The 27,411-nt window shown below is 37.6% G+C and overlaps 1 protein-coding gene across 1 annotated transcript in view; it reads left to right on the top strand.

The window, feature by feature from the left end:
- The first annotated feature begins 7,350 nt into the window (after positions 1-7,350).
- fbxl17.L (F-box and leucine-rich repeat protein 17 L homeolog) overlaps positions 7,351-27,411 on the top strand; it is a 357,109-nt gene continuing 337,048 nt past the window's right edge. Inside the window, 4 exon segments of the mRNA NM_001127772.1 lie at positions 7,351-8,331; positions 12,377-12,499; positions 15,095-15,352; positions 16,722-16,853. Coding sequence (NP_001121244.1) covers positions 7,420-8,331; positions 12,377-12,499; positions 15,095-15,352; positions 16,722-16,853 — 1,425 coding nt within the window. The 5' untranslated portion in view covers positions 7,351-7,419.

The following is a 27,411-nucleotide window of genomic DNA, read 5'->3' on the forward strand; positions in this document are numbered from 1 at the left end:
TAAAAACTGGGTAAATAGTCAGTTTAAAACAAAAATGTTTCTAATATAGTTAATTAGATAAAAATGTAATGTATAAAGGATGGAGTGACTGGATGTCTAACATAATAGCCAAAACACTACTTCCTGCTTTGCAGCTCTCTTGCTTTCAACTGATTGGTTACCAGGCAGTAACCAATCAGAGACTTGAGGGGGGCCACATGTCCTAACTGTCTGCTTTTGAATCTGAGCTGATTGCTGAGGATCAATTGCAAACTCACTGAACAATTATGTCCCTTGTGGCCCCCCTTCAAGTCGCTGACTAACTCAGAGTTAGAGAGCTGAAAAGCAGTAAGTAGTGTTCTGGCTATTATGTTACACATTCAGTCACTCCAGCCTTTATACATTACATTTTGGCTAACTAACTATATTAGAAACATTTTTTATTTTGTGCAGCCTATCTATTTAAACAATTTTATTTTTACACTGAACTGTTCCTTTAATGTCAAGAAAACATGGATTTTCATTTTATTTTGAGCCATACAGCTTGCAGTTTTGTACCACCACCTGGAGCTCAGGGCCTCACACTCCCACCATAAGTTCTGATAGAAACATGTCACTGCTATCACTGCTGTTTATGTGCTGATTAGACATCATTCACAAAGAGAGATATCATATGCATAATCACGGGTGTCTAAGTTGCACATAGTAGTTTCCCTAAAAACTATAGAGAGGAGCTAGCCAAAAAGAAAGTAGTATTCTGGTATGATAACTTGAGTGTTCTTCAAGTGGTAACTAATAGCTGTCTAACCTCCATAATGGTCATTAGGAGGTTGGTTATTCAATGCATTAAGAGCAATATGACTTTCAGAGCTGCACACATCCCTGGTGTTAAAATTATTTTAACAGACACACCATCCAGATTAGATTTTTTTTTCTATGGCACCCTATGCATAAAAGCAGGGCTGTGTTTTCCCAGTTTCCATGGTATTTGGGTACCCATGGGTTCTGCAACTGATCTGAAAATTAGTTGCCAGTAAGGACTGAACACAGTTCTACCACTCACACTTGGAGGCACATTTATCAAAGGTCGAATTTTGATCGAAATGTATTAAAAAAAAATCTAATTTTAAAAACTCGGATGGATTAAATCTACCCGAAAACTCAAATCGAATTTAAAACGAATTCGATTAAAATTTTAAAAACTCGATTCGAGTTTTTTCTCAGAAAAAAACTCAAATGTTAGGAAGGATGCAAACAACTCCAAATTGATCCCTGGACCTCTACCATTGACAGAATTTCGGCAGGGTTTAGGTGGCAAATAGTCGAATTTGAATTCTTAATGGGCCTTAATGAGTATGATAAATCTCGAAAATCTAATTCGAATTTTTTTTAAAACACTTAAATCGAATTTGAATAACTCCCTAGTCGAATTTAACAGTTTTGACCATAAAAAAAAAATTTGAATTAGAATTTTTAATTGACCCTTGATAAATTAAGCTTAGCCAATATACTGTATCTTAGCCAGCTATAGACAGGTGATCCCAGTGGTGGCCAATAAAAGGGCAACCATTTTTGGGAATTTTAACTTTGAAAGTGAGCAAGTTGCATGTAAAACTTAGTCCCAGTGTAAAATGTACAATGAAGCAATAGAATTCTTAATGCATCATATGAAAGTTGAGTGTAGGACGGGCTGTACCAGGGATGACTTTGTTGTAGTTGGCCAGCTTAAATATATTGCAATATATGGACAAACAATCCCTGTCTTGTTTAAAGAGGAAGACATTTTCTTGTAGTTTAATGCACAAAATATCTCTATATATTGATAATGAATTGGGTGCAGAGGACCTCCTGTATTTGTCTGTTACAATATTTAGTACACAGGAGGCAGTGTAGGACTCTCGTTACATTAATGGCCTTGACGTGGCATGTGAGCTAATATATTTCAGCCAAAATGTGGTACTAATCTCAAATATTGTAAAATAAACTAGTAGCTGGTCAACACTTCAGTAAGAGTTAGACCAGTGCTGTCCAACTTATGTGGTACGGAGGGCCAGACTTTTTCTGGCCTACATGGTGGAGGGCCAATAATGGAAGCCAGTGTTAGCCACTCCCTGTTTTTAAAACCACACCTACTTTAAGCCACACCCATGTTATCACAAGACCATTTCCACATTAATAGTGGTAACACACCAAATGGTTGGTGCTCACTGCAGGGATATCACTTATATGTGAACAAAGTTGTCATATTAAAACATACCCTTAAATCGATATGCCTCATCCTCCCCTGTGGATAACACAGCACCACCCAGCACATTATTAAACACCTTAGGGGCCGCTGACAACAATTTTCAAATGCTAACAAACCCTCAAAACAAAACCCTACCAGGTAGAGTATGGCACATCCAAGGAGAATAGGGCAGGCACAGTATGACACACAAAGGCAGAGTAGGGCAGGCATAGCATTAAGGAGGTGCCTTTTTCTGTCCAGCCTGTAGAGGCAACAGGATATTCCTAAAGTCTCAAATGGCAGGATATACCTGCTCTAGTTGATAAGGCTGCCACCATGTGAGGGCCCCAGACATTCTAGTGGTCCAAGCCACAGGAACAACGTGGCTGACAATGGCTGACAAAAAGACTTTTGCTATTCAATATTAGTACAGAGATGGGAAGGTGATTAGCAAAGTGGCAATATGTTGATGTCCTCTGTCATTCCCAGATGTATATACAAGGAGGAGAGATAACATTCAGGTTACCAGAATAAAAAAGTATGGAATGAGGGGGCACCTTAAAGGGGTTGTTCACCTTCCAAACACTTTTTCAGTTGAGTTGTTTTAAAGGGCAACTAAAGTCTAAAATAGAATAATGTTAGAAATGCTGTATTATGTATACTAAATATAAACATGAACTTACTGCACCAGCAGCCTAATAAGACAAATGATTTATGCTTTCAAAGTTGGCGCAGGGGGCTGTCATCTTGTAACTTTGTTAGACATTTCTGCAATATCAAGACTCGCACATGCTCAGTGTGGTCTGGGCTTCAGTTGGGAGGTTAAGCTTAGGGATCGTCATAAATTATCAAAACAGCACAAGTCAAATAATATGCCATAGAAGCCAATACAGCAAGACTGATTAATAATCATAATATAGAGACTGCACTGTGTCTCTGGATACAAATCTCTACAGGAAATCCAACAATGCTGCTCGAGTTCTGGGAAGTAAGGTGGGGGGGCTCCCCCTGCCATTTGAAAGTATGATCGTTTACCTGCACAGCAGTTGGGGACCATCTGACAATTCCTATCAACAGCAGTAAAAGAAGGGGGAATTGCACTGCATACAGTCAGGTTTATGATAAAAACTGTAGACATCTTTTAATTAAAGTATATTGGAGATAGATTTCTTTTTCATTAAAGAAAGTAAAAATGGGATTTTATATTTTTGCCTTTACATGCCCTTTAAGATTGTTCTCCTGAAATAAAGACTTTTTTCAATTGCTTTCCATTTTTTACAGGTTTTCCAAAACAAATTTTTAGTTTCTGTCTCTGGAGTTTGAGTCTGGCAGCTCAGTAATTCAGGTGCAGACTCTAAACTGTTACAACTTTGCAACATTGAGTTGATACATTTCTCAGCAGCATCTCTGCAGTGTTAGCAACTATTGTAACAATTCTAACAGCTGCCTTTAATGAAACTCATGGAATCTGTTTAGCAGGGCTTAAGATAAGACATGTTTCAACTAAATATATCAATTTAGAACAGTTGCAGGGTTAGCGACTGCCCCCCCTCCCAAATCTGCTTTAGAAAGGAGAAAAATGACACTTTACACTTCGATATTAGAAAAATGGTCACACATAGAAAATAGAAAGTAATTGGAAAAAGCCTTTATTTCTGGTGTTGGAAGATGAACAACTCCTTTAAGCTATCCCAGCAATATGAAGGCTAACACTACACACTAGGGTTTTGTTTAAGGCATGTGACATTTACTTAGCATGAGTGAAGGAATAGAATAAAAAAAACTTCGAATTTTGAATGATTTTTTTGGCTACTTCGACCATCGAATTGGCTACTTCAACTATGACTTTGAATTGAACGATTCTAACTAAAAATCGTTCTACTATTCGACCATTCGATAGTCGAAGTACTGTCTCTTTAAATAAAAAACTTCGACCCCCTACTTCGCCACCTAAAACCTACCGAAGTGCAATGTTAGCCTATGGGGAAGGTCCCCATAGGCTTTCTAATGTTTTTTAGGTAGAAGAAAAATCGTTCGATCGATGGATTAAAATCCTTCGCATCAAACGATTGTTCGTTCAATCGAACTATCTGCGGTAAATCCTTCGACCTCGATATTCGACCCTATGTAAATCTGCCCCTTAGTGACAGTTGTCAATGACAGTAGTGGAGATGGTAGCTGACATGCTAGGTAAAAAGTAAATACATTGTCCAGCTTACCTAAGCAGGTAAGAGAATCACTGGCAGGCAGATTCAGAAAACCCCAGTGATAGTGGCAAGTAGCAAAACTATGAATATAAATATGGGCACCAGTGTATTCAGCTACCAGTTATCATGGAGCTGGCATTGTGAAGAGGTGTCCGCTCAGGATTGCACAAAACCTTCAGGGACCCTCTGATGCCAGAGTAAACAAAATACTAAAAATGTATGATTACTTCTTGTCAATATCAGGTACAAGTATTGGGATCTGTTGTCTGGAAACTCGTTATCCAGAAAGCTCTGAATTATGGAAAAGCTGTCTCCCATAGACTCCATTATAATAAAATAATCCAGATTTTTAAAAATGATTTTCTTTTCTCTGTAATAATAAAACAGTAGCTTGTACTTGATCCCAACTAAAATATAAATAATCCTTATTGGATGCAAAACCAGCCTACTGGGTTTATTCAATGTTTACATGATTGTGTAGTAGACTTAAATTGTGACAATCCAAATTACGGAAAAATCCTTTATCCGGAAAACCCCAGGTCCCGAACATTCTGGATAACAGGTCTTATACCTGTACTGTCTTCTAAATGAGCTCACATTTTGTGCCTAAATTGTGATAAACATGGCCCTAAACTTCACATAAAACACTGGACTACAACCCAAATATCAATCAGGCCCCCAAAACTTTCTTCTGTAGAACTGACAGGGAGGGAAGCCTGTAAACTTTGGAGTTAGGACTGTAATAAATCAAGAGTAATAAATTACTTTTGGTCAATTTCACTCAGTCTACTCTTAGGGGCAGATTTATCAAGGGTCGAATTTCGAGTTTATGGGAGCTATTTAAAACTCCCATTAACTCGAAACGTGACCAACTGCAATTTATTAAAAAAAATCAGATTTTTAAACTCAGGTGAATAGGATCGACCTGCAAACTCAAATCAAATTCAATTCGAGTTTTTTCTCCAAAAAACACGATTTTCAAGAAGGCTACAAACAACTCAAAATTGATCCCAGGACATCCTCCATAAGCTAAATTGCAATTCGGCAAGTTTAAGTTGGCGAATAGTTGAATTTGAATTTTTAAAGGGCCAGTGTGTGATAAATTTCTAAAAAGTTGCATTTTTAAAAAAACTCGAATCGAATTTTATCAATTCCCTAGTCAAATTTTGATAGTTTTGGGCATTAAAAAACGTGAAACTAGGTAAATCTGCCCCTTAATACAGCCCTTGTTTTGTTCTTTTTTTTTTGTTCCCTGGAACAAGTTGAAGCTCTTAGGTGAGAGAAAAAAATATTGTACTTTTGATGAACGTGAATTTCTAGCAGAGGCTCTAGAGGAGATTGTTATGTTTTAGTAGCCGAGGATGAGTAGAGTATAACAGTGCTTTATTAGCAGGCTCATGCAGCCATTACACTTCAACAGTAACTTCAACTCTAACACTTTTAAGCTGTATAGAAAGTACTATGTATGCACAGTATAAGTCTTGTGCACAGTGACATCTACAGGCCATTTGTCGCCCGTGATGACTATGGAAAATGCATTGCCGCGTGTGCTTTAGCGCAGGCGACCTTTCATTATAGCCCATGGGAAAACACGCAGAGGCAGTTGGGGGAGATTGTCGCTCAGAAGACGAGGCAATTAGTCGCCAGACGAAAAAATCTCCCCAAATCTCCTCGTGTGAATTTACCCTTAAGCTGTATAGAAAGTACTGTATAGGCACAGTATAAGTCTTGTGCACAGTGACACCTACAGGCCCTTTGTATAAACACCACAGAGATAAGAATTGCTGGAAAACACAGGGAATATAATGTTCTCCCTCTTTCTTCACTGTCACAAGTGAATAGTGTGACTTCTTTACAAACTACGGATGGCGGAGACTCCAGTGTCAGATCTAAGGATAGTGTCTGACTGCTCCCTCCACAACAACACAACAAAGTAGCACAAGCACGATTTCCACACCAGTTACACAGTAAATATATGAGAAGCGCAAGATCTGGGGGCAGCGGCCATTGTCGACAACCGCAAAAGTTGTTGTTTTTTTTTGGTGAGTACGTCCGCGGTTTTCCACTGCAGCACAAACTATCGCCTGTAACAATCCGCCTATCCTTCCGCAACTTTACATCATCATTCCCTCAACGAAGCGACGTGAAACCTCCGTGCGCTGCTACACGTTTAATGTGGCGTCACAGTCTCGCGAGATGAGACTTGGGACATCTGGATTAGTTCTCCGGAAGGAGTCAAAGAGCTACACTTTAACGGCACTGCGGGACTTTTAAAACAGTGATCCTGGACTGAGGGCCGTATCAAGAAGATCCGGGCTGTCATCGGAAAAGAGGCAGTGTTGGGCGGTATGTGCTGTGCCCAGGGGAGCTGAGCAACTGGGAGGAAAGGCGAGTAGGGGACGCAGTGTCCTGTGCAGCCAGTTACTAAGGGAGCCTGGACTGCTCCGCACCGCTACCTCACAACAAGCTGCAGACATGGTGTGCAAGCGCAAGAACACCGAGGGGTCTCAGCAGCCCCTGACACCTTACAAGCAACCTCGCTGCACCCCAGCTGAGGAAGGATCCATGGAGCACCGAACAGCTGAGGAAGGACAAATGGCACATCATGCACTTGAAGAAGGACAAGTGACACATAGTGCAGCTGAGGAAGGACAATGGGCACATAATGCAGCTGAGGAAAGACAAGTGGCACCTCATGTAGCTGAGGAAGGACAAGCTGCTTCTCATGCAGCTGGAAAAGGACAAGTTGCTTCTAATGCAGCAGAAAAAGCACAAGTGGCACCGCATGCAGCAGAAAAAGCACAAGTGGTACCTCTTGCAGCCGAAAAGGGGCATGTGGCACCTCGTACAGCCAAAAAGTGGCATGTGGCACCTCATGCAGCTGAAATGGGACATGTGGCACCTCATGCATCTAAAAAAGAACATGTGGCACCTCATGCAGCTGAAAAAGATCATGTGGCACCGCATGCATCTAAAAAAGAACATGTGGCACCTCATGCAGCTGAAAAAGATCATGTGGCACCGCATGCATCTAAAAAAGAACACGTGGCACCTCATGCAGCTGAAAAAGGGCAAGTGGCACCTTATGCAGCTGGAGAAGGACAAGTGGCACCTAATGCAGCTGGAGAAAGACCAGTTGCACCTTATGCAGCTGGAGAAGGACAAGTTGCACCTTATGCAGCTGGAGAAGGACAAGTAGCACCTTATGCAGCTGGAGAAGGACAAGTAGCACCTTATGCAGCTGGAGAAGGACAAGTAGCACCTTATGCAGCTGGAGAAGGACAAGTAGCACCTTATGCAGCTGGAGAAGGACAAGTAGCACCTTATGCAGCCGGAGAAGCACAAGTGGCACCTCATGCAGCTGGAGAAGGGCGAGTGGCACCTCATGCAGCTGGAGATGGACAAGTGGAACACTGTACAGTTGAGGATAGAGAGGAAGGACACATTGGTACAACTGAGCAGGGGCACATGTCTCACTATACATCTAAGCTGGAGCACATGGCACCTCCTTCTGCTCAGACAGAAGCTGTTGTTTCTTATGTTGCAGGAGAAAGGCATGCACCACCTGACTGTACTGTATCAGGCCCAGCGATGTGCTGCTCTGCTGAAGCAAGACAAACTACTCCAGACTGGACTACCACTGGGCCAGAGATTTCCCAGGGCACTCTGCCAGGGTTGACAGTGCTCCACGTTGGGGGGACATGGCAAACATTTGCTGCAGAGGATGAACCCTGTGTTACCACTTTATTGTCACCTGTTAAGCCTCTGTCTTCCAGCAGAAAGTATGCTCCGTATAATCTGCAAATACCTTCCTACTCTGAAAGTGAGCCCCAGGCGCACAAGGGGTTATCCTCTGAGACATTTGGCCCATGTGAGCCTCTGCATATTAATCAATTACCATCATCTTTGCTGCTCAAGGTATAGTGGGACAAAACTTAAATGACCACAATGGTACCAGAAGATGCAGTGTTGTTATACCACTATCTGTTTCTACTTTTGGAGCTCTGTAGTAGATAAAAATTAAACTATTTGAACAGCAAAGAATGATTAAAGGCTTCATAAACTAACTTGTGCATTACAGTATTATGTTCAAGGGCTGTGAACATTTTGATGATATCTGGGATTGTTTTTGGATTTTATTTTCTTGTAAAAAATACATATCCAAAAATATCAAGTTCATCCTACTTGCACATACCTATGTATACCAGAGTTTATAAAAAGTCAACGGTTATGGGATTTGCTATTGTTAACACTTAAATGGGTTCTATACCCCAAAATATGAATTGATGTAAACACATACAGAGTGGGCCTCTAAGCACATTTACAAATTACATCTCATTTTCAGTTTTTGAGACATTTGCCGATTTAGACATTTTAAATACTAGGTAAGCTTCAGCTCAGCATCTCTTTATAAAGGCCCAGAGTGCTAGGACTCGGTTGTTGCACTTTCTGAGTTCAGTTGACCCTGGGGTTGCTGACTATTTGTTGAACCAAAAGCATGGTATTCACAGTCTAAAATGCTAATATGTCAGAAACTGTTAAATAGAAAATGTATGTAATCTAAAAAAAATGCACCTGATTACTTTTCATCAATTTATAATTTGGTTTTAGATCCCCTTTACCTCAGACATATAAATATAACTAAATGGTGTCTACACCCAAGTATGTTCCCTAGACTATTAAGACTGCGAAGACTACACAGCGTTGCTACCTTGTGAGACTAAAAAGCGAAGAATTCAAAAGCCAGAGATGCAGCAAAATATGAAAAGATACATAGCTAAGGAAAGAGATGTACTTTCTACACACAATAGGACACGGGAAATTTACAAGTGATACGTTGTTACTTCAAGGAAACACAATATTGTTAAGCATTAAGGATAAATATGCAAAAGGCTCATTCATGTATTTTGCATTTAGGTCCCCCATTATTTTGGTGAAGCATTCTTGGTTAAAAAAATAATTTGTAAACTTGCAGCCACTCTTTCATAGTAACAGATATATAAAAAAGCAGATAAGTATTGACCTTCAAATTCAACTGTAATTTACCTTTAGCTTGGGCCCACATCTAGTGAAATATGTCTCCCTAGGGGTGGGAGGGACAATAGAAAACGCACAAATTGCGACAAGGGAATTACTGCGAATATATACTGTAAGGATTACTCCATCTTATATATCATCTTAATGTTCACAGAGGTTTTCCTTCACATTTCTGAATGTACAGGACTTACAATGTGGCACCCAAACGAGGTGGGCTATTAAATCATCTGCCCAAGAATAAGGCATTTATTATGACAGTTAAGATTCAGTTGTGTGAACTGGGACATAGAGAAGAATAACATTATTTAATTGCAGTATTTGGATCTTCTAAAAGCTTGGTCTTTAAGCAACTGCATGTCCTACATTTTATGCAATCAGTTCAAGAATACTGTTTTTTTATTAGTAGATCTCCTTGTTATTGCCATCAACTGTGGGTGATTCAAGATTGCGGAGGCTTCCATAAGTTATTAATAACACATAGTAATAAAGTGCCATCATATTCAGTAGCACTGCATAGTAAATAGGTGTTTGCTTTACAACAGCTTCTAAATAGGATTTAGCGTGGTAGATTTATAGTGGTTTTATATGTATTTGAAAGCGGTTTTTGTACAGAAAATCAGGGATAATGCTTTTTACATAGTACACAGTAAGCGTCAGCCTGAAAATTCATTTACATATTGTAAAATCAACATAACTGAAATACTCCATAACTTTTTGAAAGTAAGCATGCATGGTTTATTTGGACATACCTGCATGATATTTGAAAAATTACAATATATAATTGAGCTGGCACTCCTTATTTGGAATCAATGAAGGAAAATGTAACCTTAGAGCGTCAATGGGTAGCACAGACTTGAATACATTTGGAGCTTATTTGGAGAGTGAAAACAAAAACTGTGCCTGTTGTGACATACTTTTTATGAAGCAATGTTGTCTGGCAGACAAGGCATGTTTTTACATTTTAAACAGTGCAGAAAAGAAATGTTAAACTGAAGCAGCAAAATAAATCTCAATGTTAAATCCACATGTCTCTTATAATACTACTAGTGCTGGAAATGCCGAAAATGTCTAGTAATTTTTAATGTTACTAATATTAAAATACATTGATAGTCAAGCCATATCTTGTACAGTGTTTGGCCATACTCATGATTCAGTGCATCCCTAGTGTATAGCTGGCCATGGACTCAAAGATCCGCTAGTTTGGCGACATCGATCGGGAAGACCCGTCGGAAGCCCCCATAGCCGGGCAGATAAGCTGTCAAATTGGTCCAAACGACCGATATCGGCAGCTTTATCTGCCCGTGTATGGCCACCTTAACGTGTACAGACTTAAATTCATTGAAGAAGAGAAATATCCCATTTGTGACATGAGCTTATTCAGTTGGGCTTAAACATAAACATTATCTGAACTTCTGAAAAAAAGTTTTTCTTTTTTGCAGACATGCCTGAGTCCACAGATTGAAAGCATTTCCCACCCACTTAGGCTCACAGTATTATTTAATCCCTCACCTTGATCTATTTTAAAGTGATAGTTTTTGAACTTGAAGTCCCTCTTGGTTTGTATAGAGGATGGAACACAGATTTTCTGCCAAGCAGAGGGGCGTCAATTACCAGAATCCATCACTTCACAATGCATCAAGATCAGCGAGGTTTTGCATGAAAATCGGTTCTTATGGGTAACAAGGATTCTCTAAAATCACATTTGCGTGTTTTAAAATATATATATATATATATATATATATATATATATATATATATATATATATATATATATATATATATATTTTGGGCTCTTTGGATAGTGTTTATACACCTTTTATGCATTTGCCCAACTCAATTAGCGTGTGTCAGAAAGAGGGAATTTTTTACTAATAATTTTTTACTTATAAACCTGAATTAGGGGTATTTTTACCAGAAGAGTAGGTGGAAGTGTTAAAAGGCAATATTGCTTTGAATAGGTCTTAAGCTAAGGAGGCATAACAGGCTTTAGTAGATATCTAGCTTTGGTCATGTTTTTATTCCAAATGGTCCATAGTTTTCTTGTCCTTTAATTTACATGTGGTGTAATCAGTTTACTTTGGAAATAAAAACAGACGTGATGTGATCTCTAGGGCTCTCATACATGTTTTAATTTCAGATATTCACATAATGCTTGAAAATCTTCATAGCCATAATGCTTGGCTGTTTTGCAGTCCAGCTATGGCAATAAAATAACAACATTGCACCATCACATTTGTTTATGTGAGCAGAGGAAAAGTACAAGGTGCTACGCTGAACTGACAGGAATGCAAGTGCATGAATTAGTTGGTTTTCTAATGATTGCCATCAGTCACACAGTGAAAGAGTTTTCATTTTTTATGCATTTTTTATTTAAAACACTCCTTCATTTTGAGCACCCACTATGGAGGCCAGGAACACTTGTTGCAGATCTGTGATGGCTTCAGAATGAGTGCATGTAGGTTGCCTTCTTTAAATGTTCTTTTCCATTAGCATTTTGGACTGATTCATTAGGGTAGACTTGTTGCAATGGTTAGGTTACAATAAATTGTAACAAGCCTCATCTATAGGAGCACATAGAAAGCTAAAGAATATGCAGTTTTTTGTAGGTCTTTTAGATATCACTGACTTTATAGCGAGGAAAGTAGCAGTGATTTTTATGAAAATTTTTTATGGTTGTATGCAGATTTGATTAGTTAGAATTATCCCTTGATTGGAAAATACTGTAATTTTCTCCAGCCATTTAAAATAAACACTTTGTCTTCCATTCCAACAAGTGTTAGAACCTTTTTAATAAATATGCATATACAGTAGCATTATCTGTTCCAATATAAATAGAATAAAAAAAAAGAATGTCATGTTTTTTATATTCATAAACCACATTTTTATATGTATATATTTTCATTTTTTTTTTTTTTTTTTAAAACAGATATTTTCTAACTTGTCGTTGAATGAGCGCTGCATTTTGGCATCCCTTGTCTGCAAGTACTGGCGTGATCTCTGTCTAGATTCCCAGTTCTGGAAACAGTTGGATCTCAGCAATCGTCAGCAGGTACTGTGTAGTAAAACAAGAAATAAATAAAGTAAAGCATTAAAGAGAGTAAAGGTATATTTTTATTTTCTTTTACATATTTAAGTTTTTAACATTTTATGCAATGTGCATTAAAGGGGTGGTTCATCTATAAGTTAACTTTTAGTATGTTATAGAATGGCCAATTCCAAGCAACTTTTCTCTATTTATCTTTCATTTTGTAATTGTTTGCCTTCTTCTAACTCTTTCCAGCTATCAAATGAGGGTCACTGACCCCATCTAAAAACAAATGCTCTGTAAGGCTACAAATGTATTGTTATTGCTACTTTTTATTACTCTTTCTATTCAGGTTCTCTACTATTCATATTCCAGTCTCTTATTCAAATCAATGCATGGTTGCTAAGGTAATTTGGACCCTACCAACCATGTTGCTGAAATTGCAAACTGGAGCTGCTGAATAAAAAGCTAAATAACTCAAAAACCACAGATGATAAAAAATCAAAGCTAATTGCAAATTGTCTCAGAATATCACTCTCTATGTCATAACTAATTTAAAGGTGAATAACCCTTTTAAGGTGCAATGAATCACCCTTGTCAACTCTATCGTAAACCCATAGCTTTTTGACTGCTTTTATTGTTGCTGATATATTCATGTTGTAAACTAAACTAAGGCATTATGAGTAGCAGGAAGTGCTCTCCTTCAGTGTACAATAGTGTTGTGTGACAGGATTGTAGTTTTACAGCCTTCAGTGAAATTAATAAATACACAGAAATTGTCATAATATGCTGCATCTCCATTACACAGCATGAAATGACAGCATTGAGACCAATGATTGGTTTTAGAAGGGGGTCTTGCATAGTGTAGTGGAGTCACGCAAGCATGAAAATAGTTTCTGGGTTAATAGTTTCTGAGGTTTGCAAAATTTGGCATATCCATATGAACTGCTTACATGCAGTAGTATGTAAACATGCCTCCAAGCCAGGCATTTAAGAATAAGCTTTAAGGCCACTGTGAGTAAAATAAAATGCTTGAATGTTGCTCGCAAGCCACTGGTTGGGGATAACTGGGTCAGATAGTTAATATGAATTACATCACCCATATGCTTAGATTACAGAACCTATTGAAATTGGTCATACGCCAGATTTTAACAGAAGCACTAGGAGAATATAGTAAATACTTTAGATTTGGTAAAATATTGTATGCGAAGAACATGCATACATTTGTCTTTGTTTTCTGGTGTATATCCTATATGGTCATACAATGTATCTGAATCATTGATCTTATTCATTGATCTATCGATGGTCTATCATTGATACACTAAACAGTGTAGGCAATAAAATAAAAAAAATATCTTAGAAAGAATATCAGCAGTCGATATTGAGATTTTTTTCACTTGGTACCATTGCTCTTTCTTTCTATTTACTGTTTGTGATCACAATAGTCTCACTTTTGTCAAGGTTTAATTTACAAGGGATGAATACAGATTATAACATTTTTTGTCTTAGTTATTTCATAAAGGTTACATTTTAGTGATAGGACAATTCCTCCTTCCTTAATGAGCTGGAAAGTGCATTCAGTGCCGAACCTGGGAACAGGGTGCCCTTTTTTTTTTAATAACACATGTCCCCCACTTGCCTCCGTCCCTCTGTGCTCAGGTTGATTTTGTGGCTGCATTTTTTTCTCTGAAATGCACACTGTATGGAAAGAGATTGCCTCAGAACTAACTAAGCACAATGATCTCTTGCCCTACATGTTGCAATAAATAAATAGCAGCTAAAAGATTCACATGTGTGTTGCTAGGACAGGAAAGAGAAGCAGATATTAGACATAGAACTGCTTCCCTGAGCCTACCACTAGTTCATGCACAGGGTATACTATACTGGTTTCTAGTTAGGGCTGCTGTTCCCTAAATTTGTTTGATTGCATACTAATGATCATGCACGTTGTAATTTCTTCCTAAACATAAGTGGAAGGTGCTAACCATTTTTCTTAAAGTTTTGTTGGGCTTTTTTTTCATTAGAGCATTTTTTTTCAGCACGCAACAAGAACTATGATTGTGTTTTCAGGTTTATAGTAGCTTAATTCTTTTAAAGAAAAACTATACCCCTCAAACAATGTAGGTCTCTATAAAAATATATTGCATAAAACAGCTTATATGTTAACCCCTGCTTCATGTAAATAAACCATTTTCAGAATAATACACTTTTTTAGTAGTATGTGCCATTGGGTTATCATAAATAGAAAATTGCCATTTTAAAAAAACAAGGTCAGCCCCCTGGGATTGTATGATTTACTGTGCACACAAACAAACCATACATGTTAGGCCACATGAGCCAATTAACAGACAGAGTTCTGTCTTTTGTTTTAACACGTATTCCTGTTACAGTTAGAGCTGTAGTATTTCTGGTCAGGTGATCTCTGAGGCAGCACACTGACCATCACGAAATGGTGGTTCAATGCAAGAGATATTTACTTAAATATATATTCCAGTTTGATAAGATTCTTTATTATGCCACTTAATTTGAACTGTTGCTCAAGTATTCATTTTGGGGGTAACGTTTTCCTTCACGATCAATCTTTTCACAAGTTTCTAATGTGTATTTTTTCCATTTTAGATTAAAGATAACATACTGGAAGAAATTGCATCCAGAAGTCAAAACATAACCGAAATCAACATTTCCGATTGCTTCAGTGTGTCTGATCAAGGTGTCTGCGTTGTAGCACTCAAATGTCCAGGACTGGTTAAATACACTGCTTACAGATGTAAGCAACTGTCTGACATATCCCTTATTGCCCTCGCCGCTCACTGCCCATCCCTGCAAAAAGTCCATGTTGGAAATCAAGACAAGCTTTCCGATGAAGCACTTATACAGGTAATGTTTGGATTATATTGTGCAAAATTACATGAATGGCAATGTCACGTTGCTTTTGTGCATTATATTTTCTTTTGTAAATGCTAACTGTAGCATGAATAGTTCAATATTTATATTGTGTGTTTACTTCAGAAATATAGTTTATCAAAATAAGCTACTATGTAGCCATGGGGGCAGCCATTCAAGCTGAACTAAAAGGACACAAGGCACAGGTTACATCGCACATAACAGATAAGCTCTGTCCAGTACAATAGTGTTTTATCTGTTATCTAACCTGTGTTAATTTCTTTGATACACTTTCAGTTTTTGGTGTTACCGTTCCTTTAATGTGAATTGCCGGTGGGGAAACATCCATGTCGTCTGTGCTTTGTTTTGTAGCTAGAAGTTACTTTGCAAGGCATCTTTGGGCTACTATGTGGCATTTATGTTTTCCCACCAGCAATTTACATTAATGATGGTGGGAAAGATACTAATGTATTGCAGGCAACTAATCTCCTCGTATGCTGACACCCTGGCTTTCTTGTTCTTATTCAGTTGGTTGGCCACTTTGTTCGAATGGTATTAAAAGTCTCTAAAAATATGGTTATGCACACTGTAATATGCTCAGCTGTTTGTACGGTATGGGACCTGTTAACTAGAATGCTTGGGACCTGACTTATTCCTGATAACGGATCTTTCCGTAATTTGTATCTTCATACCTTAAAAGTCTACTTGAAAATCATGTAAACATTAAATAAATCCAATAGGCTGGTTTTGCTTTCAATAGGAATTAATTATATCTTTGGATCAAGTATAAGGTACTGTTTTATTATTACAGAGAAAAAAGGAACCATTTTTAAAAATGTGGATTATTTGCATAAAATGGAGTCTATGGGAAAAGAGCTTTCTGGATAACGGGTGTCCGGATAATGGATCCCATACCTGTTAGTTGGGTTAGTTTTGTGCTTCTCGTTGCTCACATATATGTTTTGACTCCCTATTCACTTAATTCCTTCAATAATATTCCATGTCTTTGCATTCATTGTGGTTTCTAGCCAGTCCATGTGGAAAAGCTATAGAATTTTCTTTTCGCAGTGCATGGCATCGAGCTTTTTACTCATTACTGGAGTATTGTCTTCTAGTCAACTCTTTCCTGTAGTGCTCTTTTGGGTAGGTCTAGGTTTTTGTCTGTTAATTTGGGAAAAAAAATGGCCAGTTTAATTGTTTAAATAAATGCTTTCACGTTCCAGTTGGAATGCATCCTTGACAGTTTATAATGGGCTTGTAAGAGAAACTGGTGTGATTCTGTTGCTTCTAGAATATATTGTATTACCATGAAACAATATTTTTGTTTGCAGAATTATGATGATTCTGTTGTCTATATCTACAGATGGGGAGAAGGTGTAAAGAATTGAAAGACATACATTTTGGTCAGTGCTACAAGATTTCTGATGAAGGACTGATTGTTATAGCTAAAGGATGTCAGAAATTACAGAAGATCTACATGCAAGAAAACAAATTAGTAAGTAACCTATTTTAAAAATGTATCTATTTTTAGGATTTTTGTACAGATAGACTGAACAGATAGAGGACAACTCAATAGAGATATGCTTTGTGTATTAAATGTATCATGATCGCATTACAAACTACACGGGGGGATCACAAAACAAAGTAGTTTACTCACAGAATAACCTAGCCAATCCTGAGAATGCAGCTAGTTGTAAGAAATAATAATTATCCCGTTATTAAACATCTGCTGAAGGACTACATAGTGCAGCTGGTGGTTAGAATTATATGCCTACCCTTTACCAAGACTTAATTGTCCTTTATGTCAGGCCCAGAGTTTGCAAGTATTTGTAAAACATTTTATTATAGATAAGTTTCACCCAAAGATTGAAGACTTTTATTCGTTATTCTAAGGCAGCCAGCCTCTGCTTCTCTCCACCAGCATTTTCTCTGCAGGTAAAGAGAAGCCGATGCACATTCATCCTTAAGAATAGACTCTGGAGACCCACAGCAAATTCAGTGTATTTTATTTCTCACATGTTTCGGATATAAATATCCTTCATTAGGTGCTTGATTTGTGCATTTGTCCATCCTCCATGTCTTGGCTCTGACAGGCTTGGTGTTGGCCTGTGTGGAGAGACACAGGTGCCAGCTTAGTTAACACAGACTGATCAGTACTGACTTAATTAGTATAAATGACAGGCACTAAATAGGTGGAGAATTAGCTGTTAGATAGCATTGCTTATTAGATACTTCTTGACAATGCTGAACATGCCTGTGCACAACAATTTTGAAAAAACACTTATGCATCAGCCCTCTCAAATTCAGTTTGACCCACCCTATAAAGAATTATTAGCAGCAGCCTTAAAGGAGAAGGAAAGCTACGGAGGCATTTTATTTCCAGTAGATTAGCTGCAATAGTGCAAGCTAGAATGCTATATTTATTCTGTTGAATGCTTTACCATACCTGAGTAAAAAGCTCTAGAAGCTCTCTGTTTGTTTAGGATAGCAGCTGCAGTATTAGCTTGGTGTGACATCACTTCCTGTCTGAGTCTCTCCTTGCTCACTTCTAGCTCTAGGCTCAGATTACAGCAGAGAAGGGAGGGGGGAGAGGAGCAAACTGAGCATGCTCTTGCCGGGGCAAGGAGGTTTAAGATGAAGACAGGAAGTCTGATACAGAAGCCCATGTGTACACAATAGAAGGAAATAAATGCAGTGTTTCTTTTGACAGGGGAATCAGAGCAGCATTACTTTGAGGGTTTACTTGTATATTTATGAGGACCTTTCTGATAAGGCTTACTTCGTTTTAAACTTTCCTTCTCCTTTAAAGGAAAAGTAAAACCAAAAAATGAATGTGTTTTAAAAGAATGGCAATATAGTGTGCTGTTGCCCTGCAATGGTAAAATTGGTGAGTTTGCTTCAGAAACTATAGTTTATATAAAGAAGCTGCTATGTAGCCATGGAGGCAGCCATTCAAGCACAGGATAACAGATAACTTCTGATGTATCCCATTGTATAGTGCAGAGCTTATCTGTTATCTGCTGTGTAATCCTGTGGCTTTTCTCCTTTTTCAGCTTTGAATGGCTGCCCCCATACACAACAGTTTGTTTATATAAACTATAGTTCTTTTCATTCTCCCTTCATGCACGAGTTGGGTGTCCGATAATTCATTGACAGTTTTCATACAACATATCTTATAGGGGGGCTCCTTCTGCCTAGAAGATGTTTTCGAGCTCACTCTATTAAAATCACCAGAAATCCTCTCTCTACATGCAGGATTTGTGCAAAAGGCAGTTATTTTGTTAGATTTTGGGGGAGTAAGATTGAGGTGTGCGAACTAGGGATAGGCAGAAGAAAATTTTAGAGGTAGCTGCCCAGTGCCCCACTATCATTGCGCCCTAGGCAGCTGCCTCTACTTCCTACCCCTAGTTCCTGCCTTGGTGGGCCTTAAAAAGTATTGTAGTAGTTTTATCATCTGGAGGAGATTATACTCGACTACATAATGCATGCGTTCCTGTTAAAATGTTAGATATTGTGTGTCACCATTAGGTGGTAGCATAGTATCAGCTGTAATATTTCTTCCTTCCGTAAGTACATGTTACGCATTCTAACAATGGCACATTGTTGTGGTTAATGTTAACTCTCTGGAAATAGAAACATAATGACATCTACAAATCTTTTGTTAATATTATTAATGACTTCTGTGCTTATCTTGATTTCTTTTTTTTTTATATATATATGCATCCAGGAAAGTAGTTACCAGTTTTCCAGTAACCAATTGTCTTTAATTGATTAGCTGACCGTTTTCTCTGAATTGTTTTCTTTTATATTAACAACAGTATATAGGAAATCCCTTTACAGCAGTAGCTTCGGCATTGCTTTTCCTAGACAAGGTGATCTGGTACTTATCACCTAAGTGTGCTTTTCTGATGGCAACGTTCTGCATGCATTTGGAATAATTCCAGAGGATATACCCCTTGTATAAATCCTAAAACCATTCATTGGGCTAATCTCTGCTGCTTTCTATGGTTTCTGTGCTGGCCTGGTGAAAGCTTTTCCACTCGACTTCTCATATCAGGCTGTTAAACTAAATCATGCCTTTAAACTATAATTTGAGAAATTTATTTTTCAGTTTGACTGGATTTTTTTGCCCAGAATGTAATCTACCGGAAACTGGCATGTGAGCAAAAACAGATATACTGTTCCAGTGGACCAGTCCATGCAGTTAGGCTCAAGTGGATTTTGCTGACCTGTGTTTATGTATGAGGAATAAATATTTTTTTTTCTTCACTCTACATCTCTTACATCTAGTATTATAAGTTATTTTAACATGTATTTAACATGTTCCTAATATCAGTGTAATGTTACCATTCTTTTCGAATTTACAAAGAAAACTGCTTTCAAGCAGATTATTATGCAGCAGATTAAATTATGCAACAAAGCAAATACATGCAGCCTTGTGCACAATGAACTCCCCCTATGTGCCTCTTATTTTTTTGTCTTAAATTAGTAGCTGTTGACACATTTTGAAGTGTTTGGTTCCTGTTTCAATAGGTATGTGCCATAGACTAGTTTTCAGTGTATTGAGTGAATTTCCTCTAATTTGTTGGCAGATATTAAAGAAAAAGCAATGTACGACTAGTACTAGTGTATAACATCTATCCATGTGAACTGCTTTATAAATGTATACTTTTTGTTCTTATATTTGATATATCTATCAATCTATTTATCATCTCTGTCTGTCTGTCTGTCTGTCTGTCTGTCTGTCTGTCTGTCTATCTATCTCTATCTATACTTCTATCTCTATCTATATTTCTATCTCTATCTATACTTCTATCTCTATCTATACTTCTATCTCTATCTATACTTCTATCTCTATCTATACTTCTATCTCTATCTATACTTCTATCTCTATCTATACTTCTATCTATCTATCTATCTATCTATCTATCTGAAATTTTGGTCTGTGATTTTTTATTTTTTTTTCAAAACATTGAAACTTAAAATTAGAGTTTAATGGGGCATTGTGATGTTAAAAACAAATTTTGTAAAAGTCTTAAGATGGCCTTACACGCATAGATATTATCTTACGAAACAAAGATATTCGGTGTGTATCTGGTGGGAGACGAGACGATTGATATATGCAAAAGACTTTTATATGTGTCAGCTCGTTGATCGGCCTGGAGATTTTGAGGGCCAAGGGATACTGCTGAATTGTCAGATAGAGGTATAATTCTATTGTTTCTACCTATATATCTGACGATTCAGCTCTTAATGTTTGTAATGAATATGGTTGCAGGAAAGATTGTAATTGTCATGTGTATGACCACCTTTAGTCCCTCCACACTTAAAATGGAATTCACCTTTATCCAAGGCTTATAAGATTGAGTGAGGATGGCAGGAACATACTCAGTACTGCTTGAAACTTTTCATCCTCATGAATTCTCTCTCCCTGCTGCTGATCTTTGCATCTGTCCAGATCCGGAACTTACATGAAAGATAGCTGACAGGAGTAGTACTAGCGTTTGTAAGCCCATAAATGCTTTTTAGTATAATCAATGTTGAACATTACCCATTCAGGTGAAAGAAATGTAACACTTCTCTGCTAACAAAAATACATTGCAGTACAAATGCCTTTGTGCCATAGCGCAAGACCTCAAGAACTTCTATATGCTTGATATTTTTGTTTGTATTTATAACTGTGTACCCTTCCTTCTTAAGGAAAAATAGAAGCCGTCTTTACAGAAATTATTAGATTTAGTTGGACTACAGGCTTAGCGAACAAAATCATCACATAAACTCCATTCACCAGAAATAGCGCACCCACACTGCACTCAGAAATTAGACCCTGGCTCCCCAACCTTTTTTTTTTTACCAGTGAGCCACATTCTAATGTAAAAAAATTTGGGGAGCAAACATGAAATATGTTCCTGGAGGTGTCTAATAAGGAATATGATTGGCTATTTGGTAGCCCTATGTTTATTGGCAGCCTACAGAAGGAGCTGTTTGGCCATAGACCTGGCTTTTATACAATAAGAACTTGCCTCCAAGCCAGGAGTTCAAAAATAAGCACATCCTATTAAGGCCACTTGGAGCAACATCCAAGGGTTTGGTGAGCAGCATGTTGCTTGTGAGCCACTGGTTGGGGATCACTGCATTACACCATAATAAAAATGTGTCTTAGCAGAACCGTACACCTTTAATGCACCTTTTACACACACCACAAAGAATTTAACTAGATATAATATAGTGAATAAAGTACCCCCTTTTGTAAAATATAAGGATATTATAAGTTACCGAGGAGTTTCATGACCATATAAAAACACGAGGCCGAAGGCTTTAAGAAGATTAAAGCCTCTTGGCTTTAAGAAGATTACAACTGGTGCTATCTTGAGAACCTTCCATTGGTCTGAAAAGACAAATTACTTTCTTTGTACCAAAGAGCCATTGACTATGGAATCATCCTCTGCTTTGAGGCTGGTGGCGTTCCCTTTGTACTTTAAATCTTCTCGATAGATGGAAATGCTGTCTCTGTTTGCGATGTGACCTTTATTAGTACACGCTATTTGAGGTTTGCAAGTTTTTACCTTTTCTTTGCATCATATTATACAAAGATGTCACATAAAATATATATATTTTTTTACATATCAGCGTTTCAGATTATAAACGTTAAAGCTTTGATGGCTTTTCCAAGTTCTTCTATTACTTAGGACAGTGATCCCCAACCAATAGCTTGTGAGCAACATGTTGCTCTCCAACCCCTTGGATGTTGCTCTCAGTGGCCTCAAAGCAGGTGATTATTTTTGAATTCCAGGCTTGGAGGCAAGTTTTGGTTGTTTAAAAACCAGATGTACTGCCTTATAAAGCCTCAATGTAGGTTGACAATCCACATAGGGACTACTAAATGGCCAATCACAGCCCTTATTTGGGACAACAGGAACATTTTTCATGCTTGTGTTGCTCCCCAACTCCTTTTACTTCTGAATGTTGCTCACAATTTCTAAAGATTGGGGATCCCTGACTTAGGATAATGCCACATGGGGCTGAAACGCCTAAAATTGTAGCTATGCTACTATCTGCCCAATAAATTGCCCGCCTGCACCTGGAACCATTGCTTAAGCCCGGGTACAGCCAAACATGTCAGTTTTTGGCGCTGAAATCCACCACGTGTGCCTGCAGTTGGCTGTGTAGGGACTGATCAACCCCTGTCTGACATTAGCCTTAGGTAAGGAGATTTTCTCCCTGTCATAACGTTTTGTGCCGTCACTGAGACATATTTATATGTTCCTGAGGTGGATTTTGGTGTTTACATCTGAGTTGTTCCCATGTTAGCAGTGTGTGGTGGGGTAGAGATTCTATAATATCTTCTTTTCTAACCACCATTGGAGTTGAAGTGTATGTTGGACAGTGGGAAAATGCAAATAATGTGAGGCTTATGACCAGCAAAGATTTTTAAGCCAAGTGGTATTTTCTGAGTGGATGGGCTTATTACACAATATTTTACCATGTTTCTCAATATAACTAGCCCTGCCTGTATCGATAACATCTGTATCTCTATCTATTTAGTATGTCTCTTTTTATCTATATCTTTTTAGTTTTTATACCCTTTTTGTATACAGTAGATAGCAGGAAAAGTATAATAAAAAGAAAATCTGGAGAGTCATAGCAGGAAAAGACCCTCCATTTAGGGTTGCCACCTTTTCTGGAAAAAAAATACCGGCCTTTCTATATTCTTGATGTTTTTTCCTATTAATAACATTGTCATCAAGCATCATTTCTACCATCCAGGCTGGTAAAATACTCGCCAGGTGGCAACCCTACCTCCATTTCACAACAATGTCCTCGCAAGAAAAAGACCCTTGCATATAAAGTTGTATACAGTATGTATAAAGGAAACTATCCCTGGCACAAATCTAGTACACTGGTTCTGGTTCTGAAACATGGTTAAGCAATAGCAAAAAGCAACTTCCTTGTAATAACAGTGGAATAGTTGCCATTTAACTGCTCTTAACAATTGTGTCTCTCTTTGTTTCACATACTACTAGAAAAGTATATTTTTATGATAATTCTTTGTATAGTTTAAGCATTGTTTTACATATGGTCTGTTTTATGCAATGAACTTCTCTAGAGACCTGCAATGTTTAGGGGGTATAGTTTTCTTTAAAGTGAATTGACTGTGAAGTGGAAATGTCTAGGAGCAAAAACAATTCATATGTGGAATGGTATTACTCAGGTAGGATACATTTGAGATACTCTCCAGTTAATGCCCCCAGATACAGCCAATGAAGGCTGCCGACAGACCAAGATGGCAGCTTATTAGCCCGTTTGTGGGGCCATCCGACAGTCTTCCCCGATCAATATCTGCCCGAAAGTCGGCCAGATCTCGATCGGGCAGGTTGGATTAAGGGCGCATCTGTGCGTGTATGCGGTCCTGCGATCTGACCGCCTGTATCAGATGCATTATGATCCAATCATTCGGCCCTAGGGCCCACGAACGGATCAGCCTGATATCGCCCACTTCAATGTGGGCATATCGGTTAGAGATGTTGCCAAATGAGCGGATCTCTACGTCTATGGCCACCTATAGGGTTGTCATCTTTCCTCCCGACTAACTCCAGGTGGGGAGGCAGGACCGTAAAGGAGCGGGGTCGGGATGGGGTGTCAGGGGTGGGACTATGACATGGTGATTGACGATTGATCAATCTCCGGGAATCCTGCTCGGATTTGGACCCAGAAAGTCCTTCAAAAAAACTGTCCAGGTCAAAACCGGACAGGTGGCAACCCTATCTCCAGTGGAAGTCTTTTTGTTATATGCTGTGCATGACTGTATTTTTCTTTATTCCATCCAGTTATGAAAATATAAAATCAAATGGCAATATATTAGATATGTTTTGTTCTTGTATATTACTAAAAACATGGAATAGGAGTTTCCAAATTCATTGTGCTCAACATACAATAAAAAATCGAGAGAGAAAAGTGAAAGTTTGTAGTAACAGCCAGAGCCAAGAATGTAAGACAATCGGTAAAAGGAAATGTTAAGATACTGTTTTTTTTTCAGGACACAAAGGCTCAAATCGAAAATATAATTTAAGATGGAATATTCATATACAGGTATGGTATCTGTTATCAGGAAACCCATCATCCAGAAAGCTCCAAATTATGGGAAAGCCATCTCCTATAGACACCTTTTTAATTCAATTATTCAAATTTAAAAAAATGATTTCATTTTTTCTAAAAAAAAAAACCCAAACAATACCTTGTACAGGCATGGGATCCCTTATCCGAAAAACCCGTTATCCAAAAAGCTCCCAGTTACGAAAAGGCCATCTCCCACAGACTCTGTTATAATGAAATAATCTACATTTTTAAAAACTATTTCCTTTTTCTCTGTAATATTAAAAAAGTACCTTGTACTTTATCGAAAGCAAGATATATTTAATCCTTATTGGAGGCAAAACTAGCCTATTGGGTTTATTTAATGTTTACATGATTTTCTAGGGTACTTAAGGTATAAAGATCCAAATTACTGAAAGATCCATTATCCAGAAAGCCCCAGGTTTTGGATAACAGGTTAACACCTGTATTGGTTTTTTTTTTGGAGTATTTGAGGGGGTCAAGTGTGAATAAAAAGCAAAGAAATAAGCTGTTGTTTTACAGTGCCAGTATTAGATAAATGTTTTACTCTATTCTAATTAATCAGAAAGTGGAGGTCGTATGCACAGCATGTAGGTCTGTAGTAATACCAAAAAAATCATATTGTAGTTCTAATTGCTGTTGTAACATGATGTTTCACTGTTGCAGGCTATTTGTCTTTGCCTAAGGGAACAAACCAGGGCATGGCACAAAGGCTAGGAGGTTATCAGTCAGAAGGAGGAGTCTCAGTTGTAAGCTTATTTGCAAACGCAGCACTGTCTACAAAGTGCAATATGTTTGGGCATACCTCATCCAGTTTTCTGCGGTACAGTCCCGATTTTGACAGCTCAGCCCAGGTTTCTTACTGAAATGCCCCGACTTTCTCTTTGATCTTCTGCACAGACGCCAGAAACAGATACAAAGTTTCTGAAACTTAATTAAAATAACAGGCTTTTTGATGAGCCCAGAACAGTAAGTAGCTGCACTTAAAATACATTTGTAACAATTTAAGATAAACAAAGATAATATTGTATTTATTTAAGATAAGCAGGTTTCTTGGGAGAACTGAGACTTACTGTTTAAAGGGGTGGTTCACCTTTAAGAGAACTTTTAGTTGGCTAATTTTAAACAACTTTTGAATTGGCCTTCAGTGTTTCTTTTTAATAGTTTTCGGATTATTTTTCTTCTTCTTCTTCTGACAATTTCCAGCTTTCAAATGGGGATCACTGACCCCATCTGAAAAGCAAATGCTCTGTAAGGCTACAATTGTATTATTATTGCTACTTTTTAGTACTCATCTTTCTATTCAGGTCCTCTCCTATTCATATTCCAGTCTATTATTCAAACCAATGCATGATTACTAGGGTAATTTGGGCCCTATCAACCAGATTGCTGAAATTATAAACTGAAGAGCTACTGGCTAAAAAGCTTAATAACTCAAAAAACATAAATAATAAAATATGGAAACCAATTGCACCTTGTCTCAGAATATCACGCTCTACATCATACTAAATTTATATGTGAACAACCCCTTTAAAGGGCAATTCACTTTCATTAGCATAACTATTATAACACATAAACATTGCATTAAAAGTCCCAGAAATGTCTTCAAACATTCATAACCTGCCAAATTTTGTAAAATAAACAGGGGTGTTTATTTATTAGGGGTGTAGCCAAATGGGCGTGGCCAAAATTTCATCCCTCTTCATTTTTCAAATGTTGGGAGGTATGGTTTTGGCACTATTTTAATTTAACCTAGAATGCAGTGGAATGCAGAGCTGCATAAATCCATATTGGAGGCAAAAGAATGCTATTGGTTTCTTTTTTTTTTTTTTTTAAATGATTTGCAGTATGGTGATAAAAATTACTGAAAAATCTCTTGATCCTGACTAAGCTGCACAAATCTGTATTGGCGGCAAAACAATCCTATTGGGTTTATTTAAATAATAAATTAGTTTTACCAGACTTATGGGCTTCTTTATCAATATTTCTGAGGTTTTCCCTACTTTGAATAAACTCACAATTTAAATAAACTCGAATGTTTGAGTATTTATTAAAAATCCGAATAGAAAAAACTTGATTGAATACAATCGTGGAAAAAACCTTTGATATCTTGAATTATACCTCATTTATAAGCTCAAAACACTCACATTTATTGTTAAAAACCCTCAAATTTTCTAATTAAAAAATGGCTTCATTTTGCCTTGGATAGCTCCTATTGACTTTTACATGTACTCGCAAGCTTTTCGATGTCGAAGTTTTACATTGGAGTTTTTTTTTGTGTTTAATAAATACCAAACATTCGAGTTTTTTTGAAAATAAGTGAGCTTTTGTGCAGAAAAATTGAATTATGGCAAAAATTTTAAGTCAAACCTTGATAAATCACCCCTAAATTAACTGAGATCCAAATTTCAAAAAGACCCATTATTTGGAATACCTCAGGTTCCAAACATTCCAGATAATAGATCCCACATCTGTGCTTAACATTTGTGTGTTTTTGTTTTACAATTGTGACTATAATTAAATAGAATAGAACTTGTGGCATGCATTCATCTACTAGCTATAGTTACTGTATATATACTGTTAGTAAGGATGATTAAATCTCTGTTAAATGGGGCAAAAGGGCAAGAAGATATTCACCTCTAAATTAACTTTAGTATGTATGGATGGAGCCGTTCTATACAGCTTTTCAGTTGGTCTCCATTATTTATTTTGTATGTTTTTTTATATCTTTCTATTTTTAACCTGCTACTGAAGCTCCACTCTGGTTTAGGGGTCATTGAAGCCTTAAAAAAAAAGAAAACCACTACTATGATTGTTTGATGTTATTGTTGTGCGTTTTTGAATTGTTTACTGTATATTTCTTTTAAGGCCATCCCCTATTGATTTTTCAGTCTTACTGCAAGGCTACTGCTTGGCTGCAAGGATAATCAAGCCCTAGC

The sequence above is a fragment of the Xenopus laevis genome, chromosome 1L (genome assembly GCF_017654675.1).
Source record: "Xenopus laevis strain J_2021 chromosome 1L, Xenopus_laevis_v10.1, whole genome shotgun sequence".
Classification (NCBI taxonomy): Eukaryota; Metazoa; Chordata; class Amphibia; order Anura; family Pipidae; genus Xenopus; species Xenopus laevis.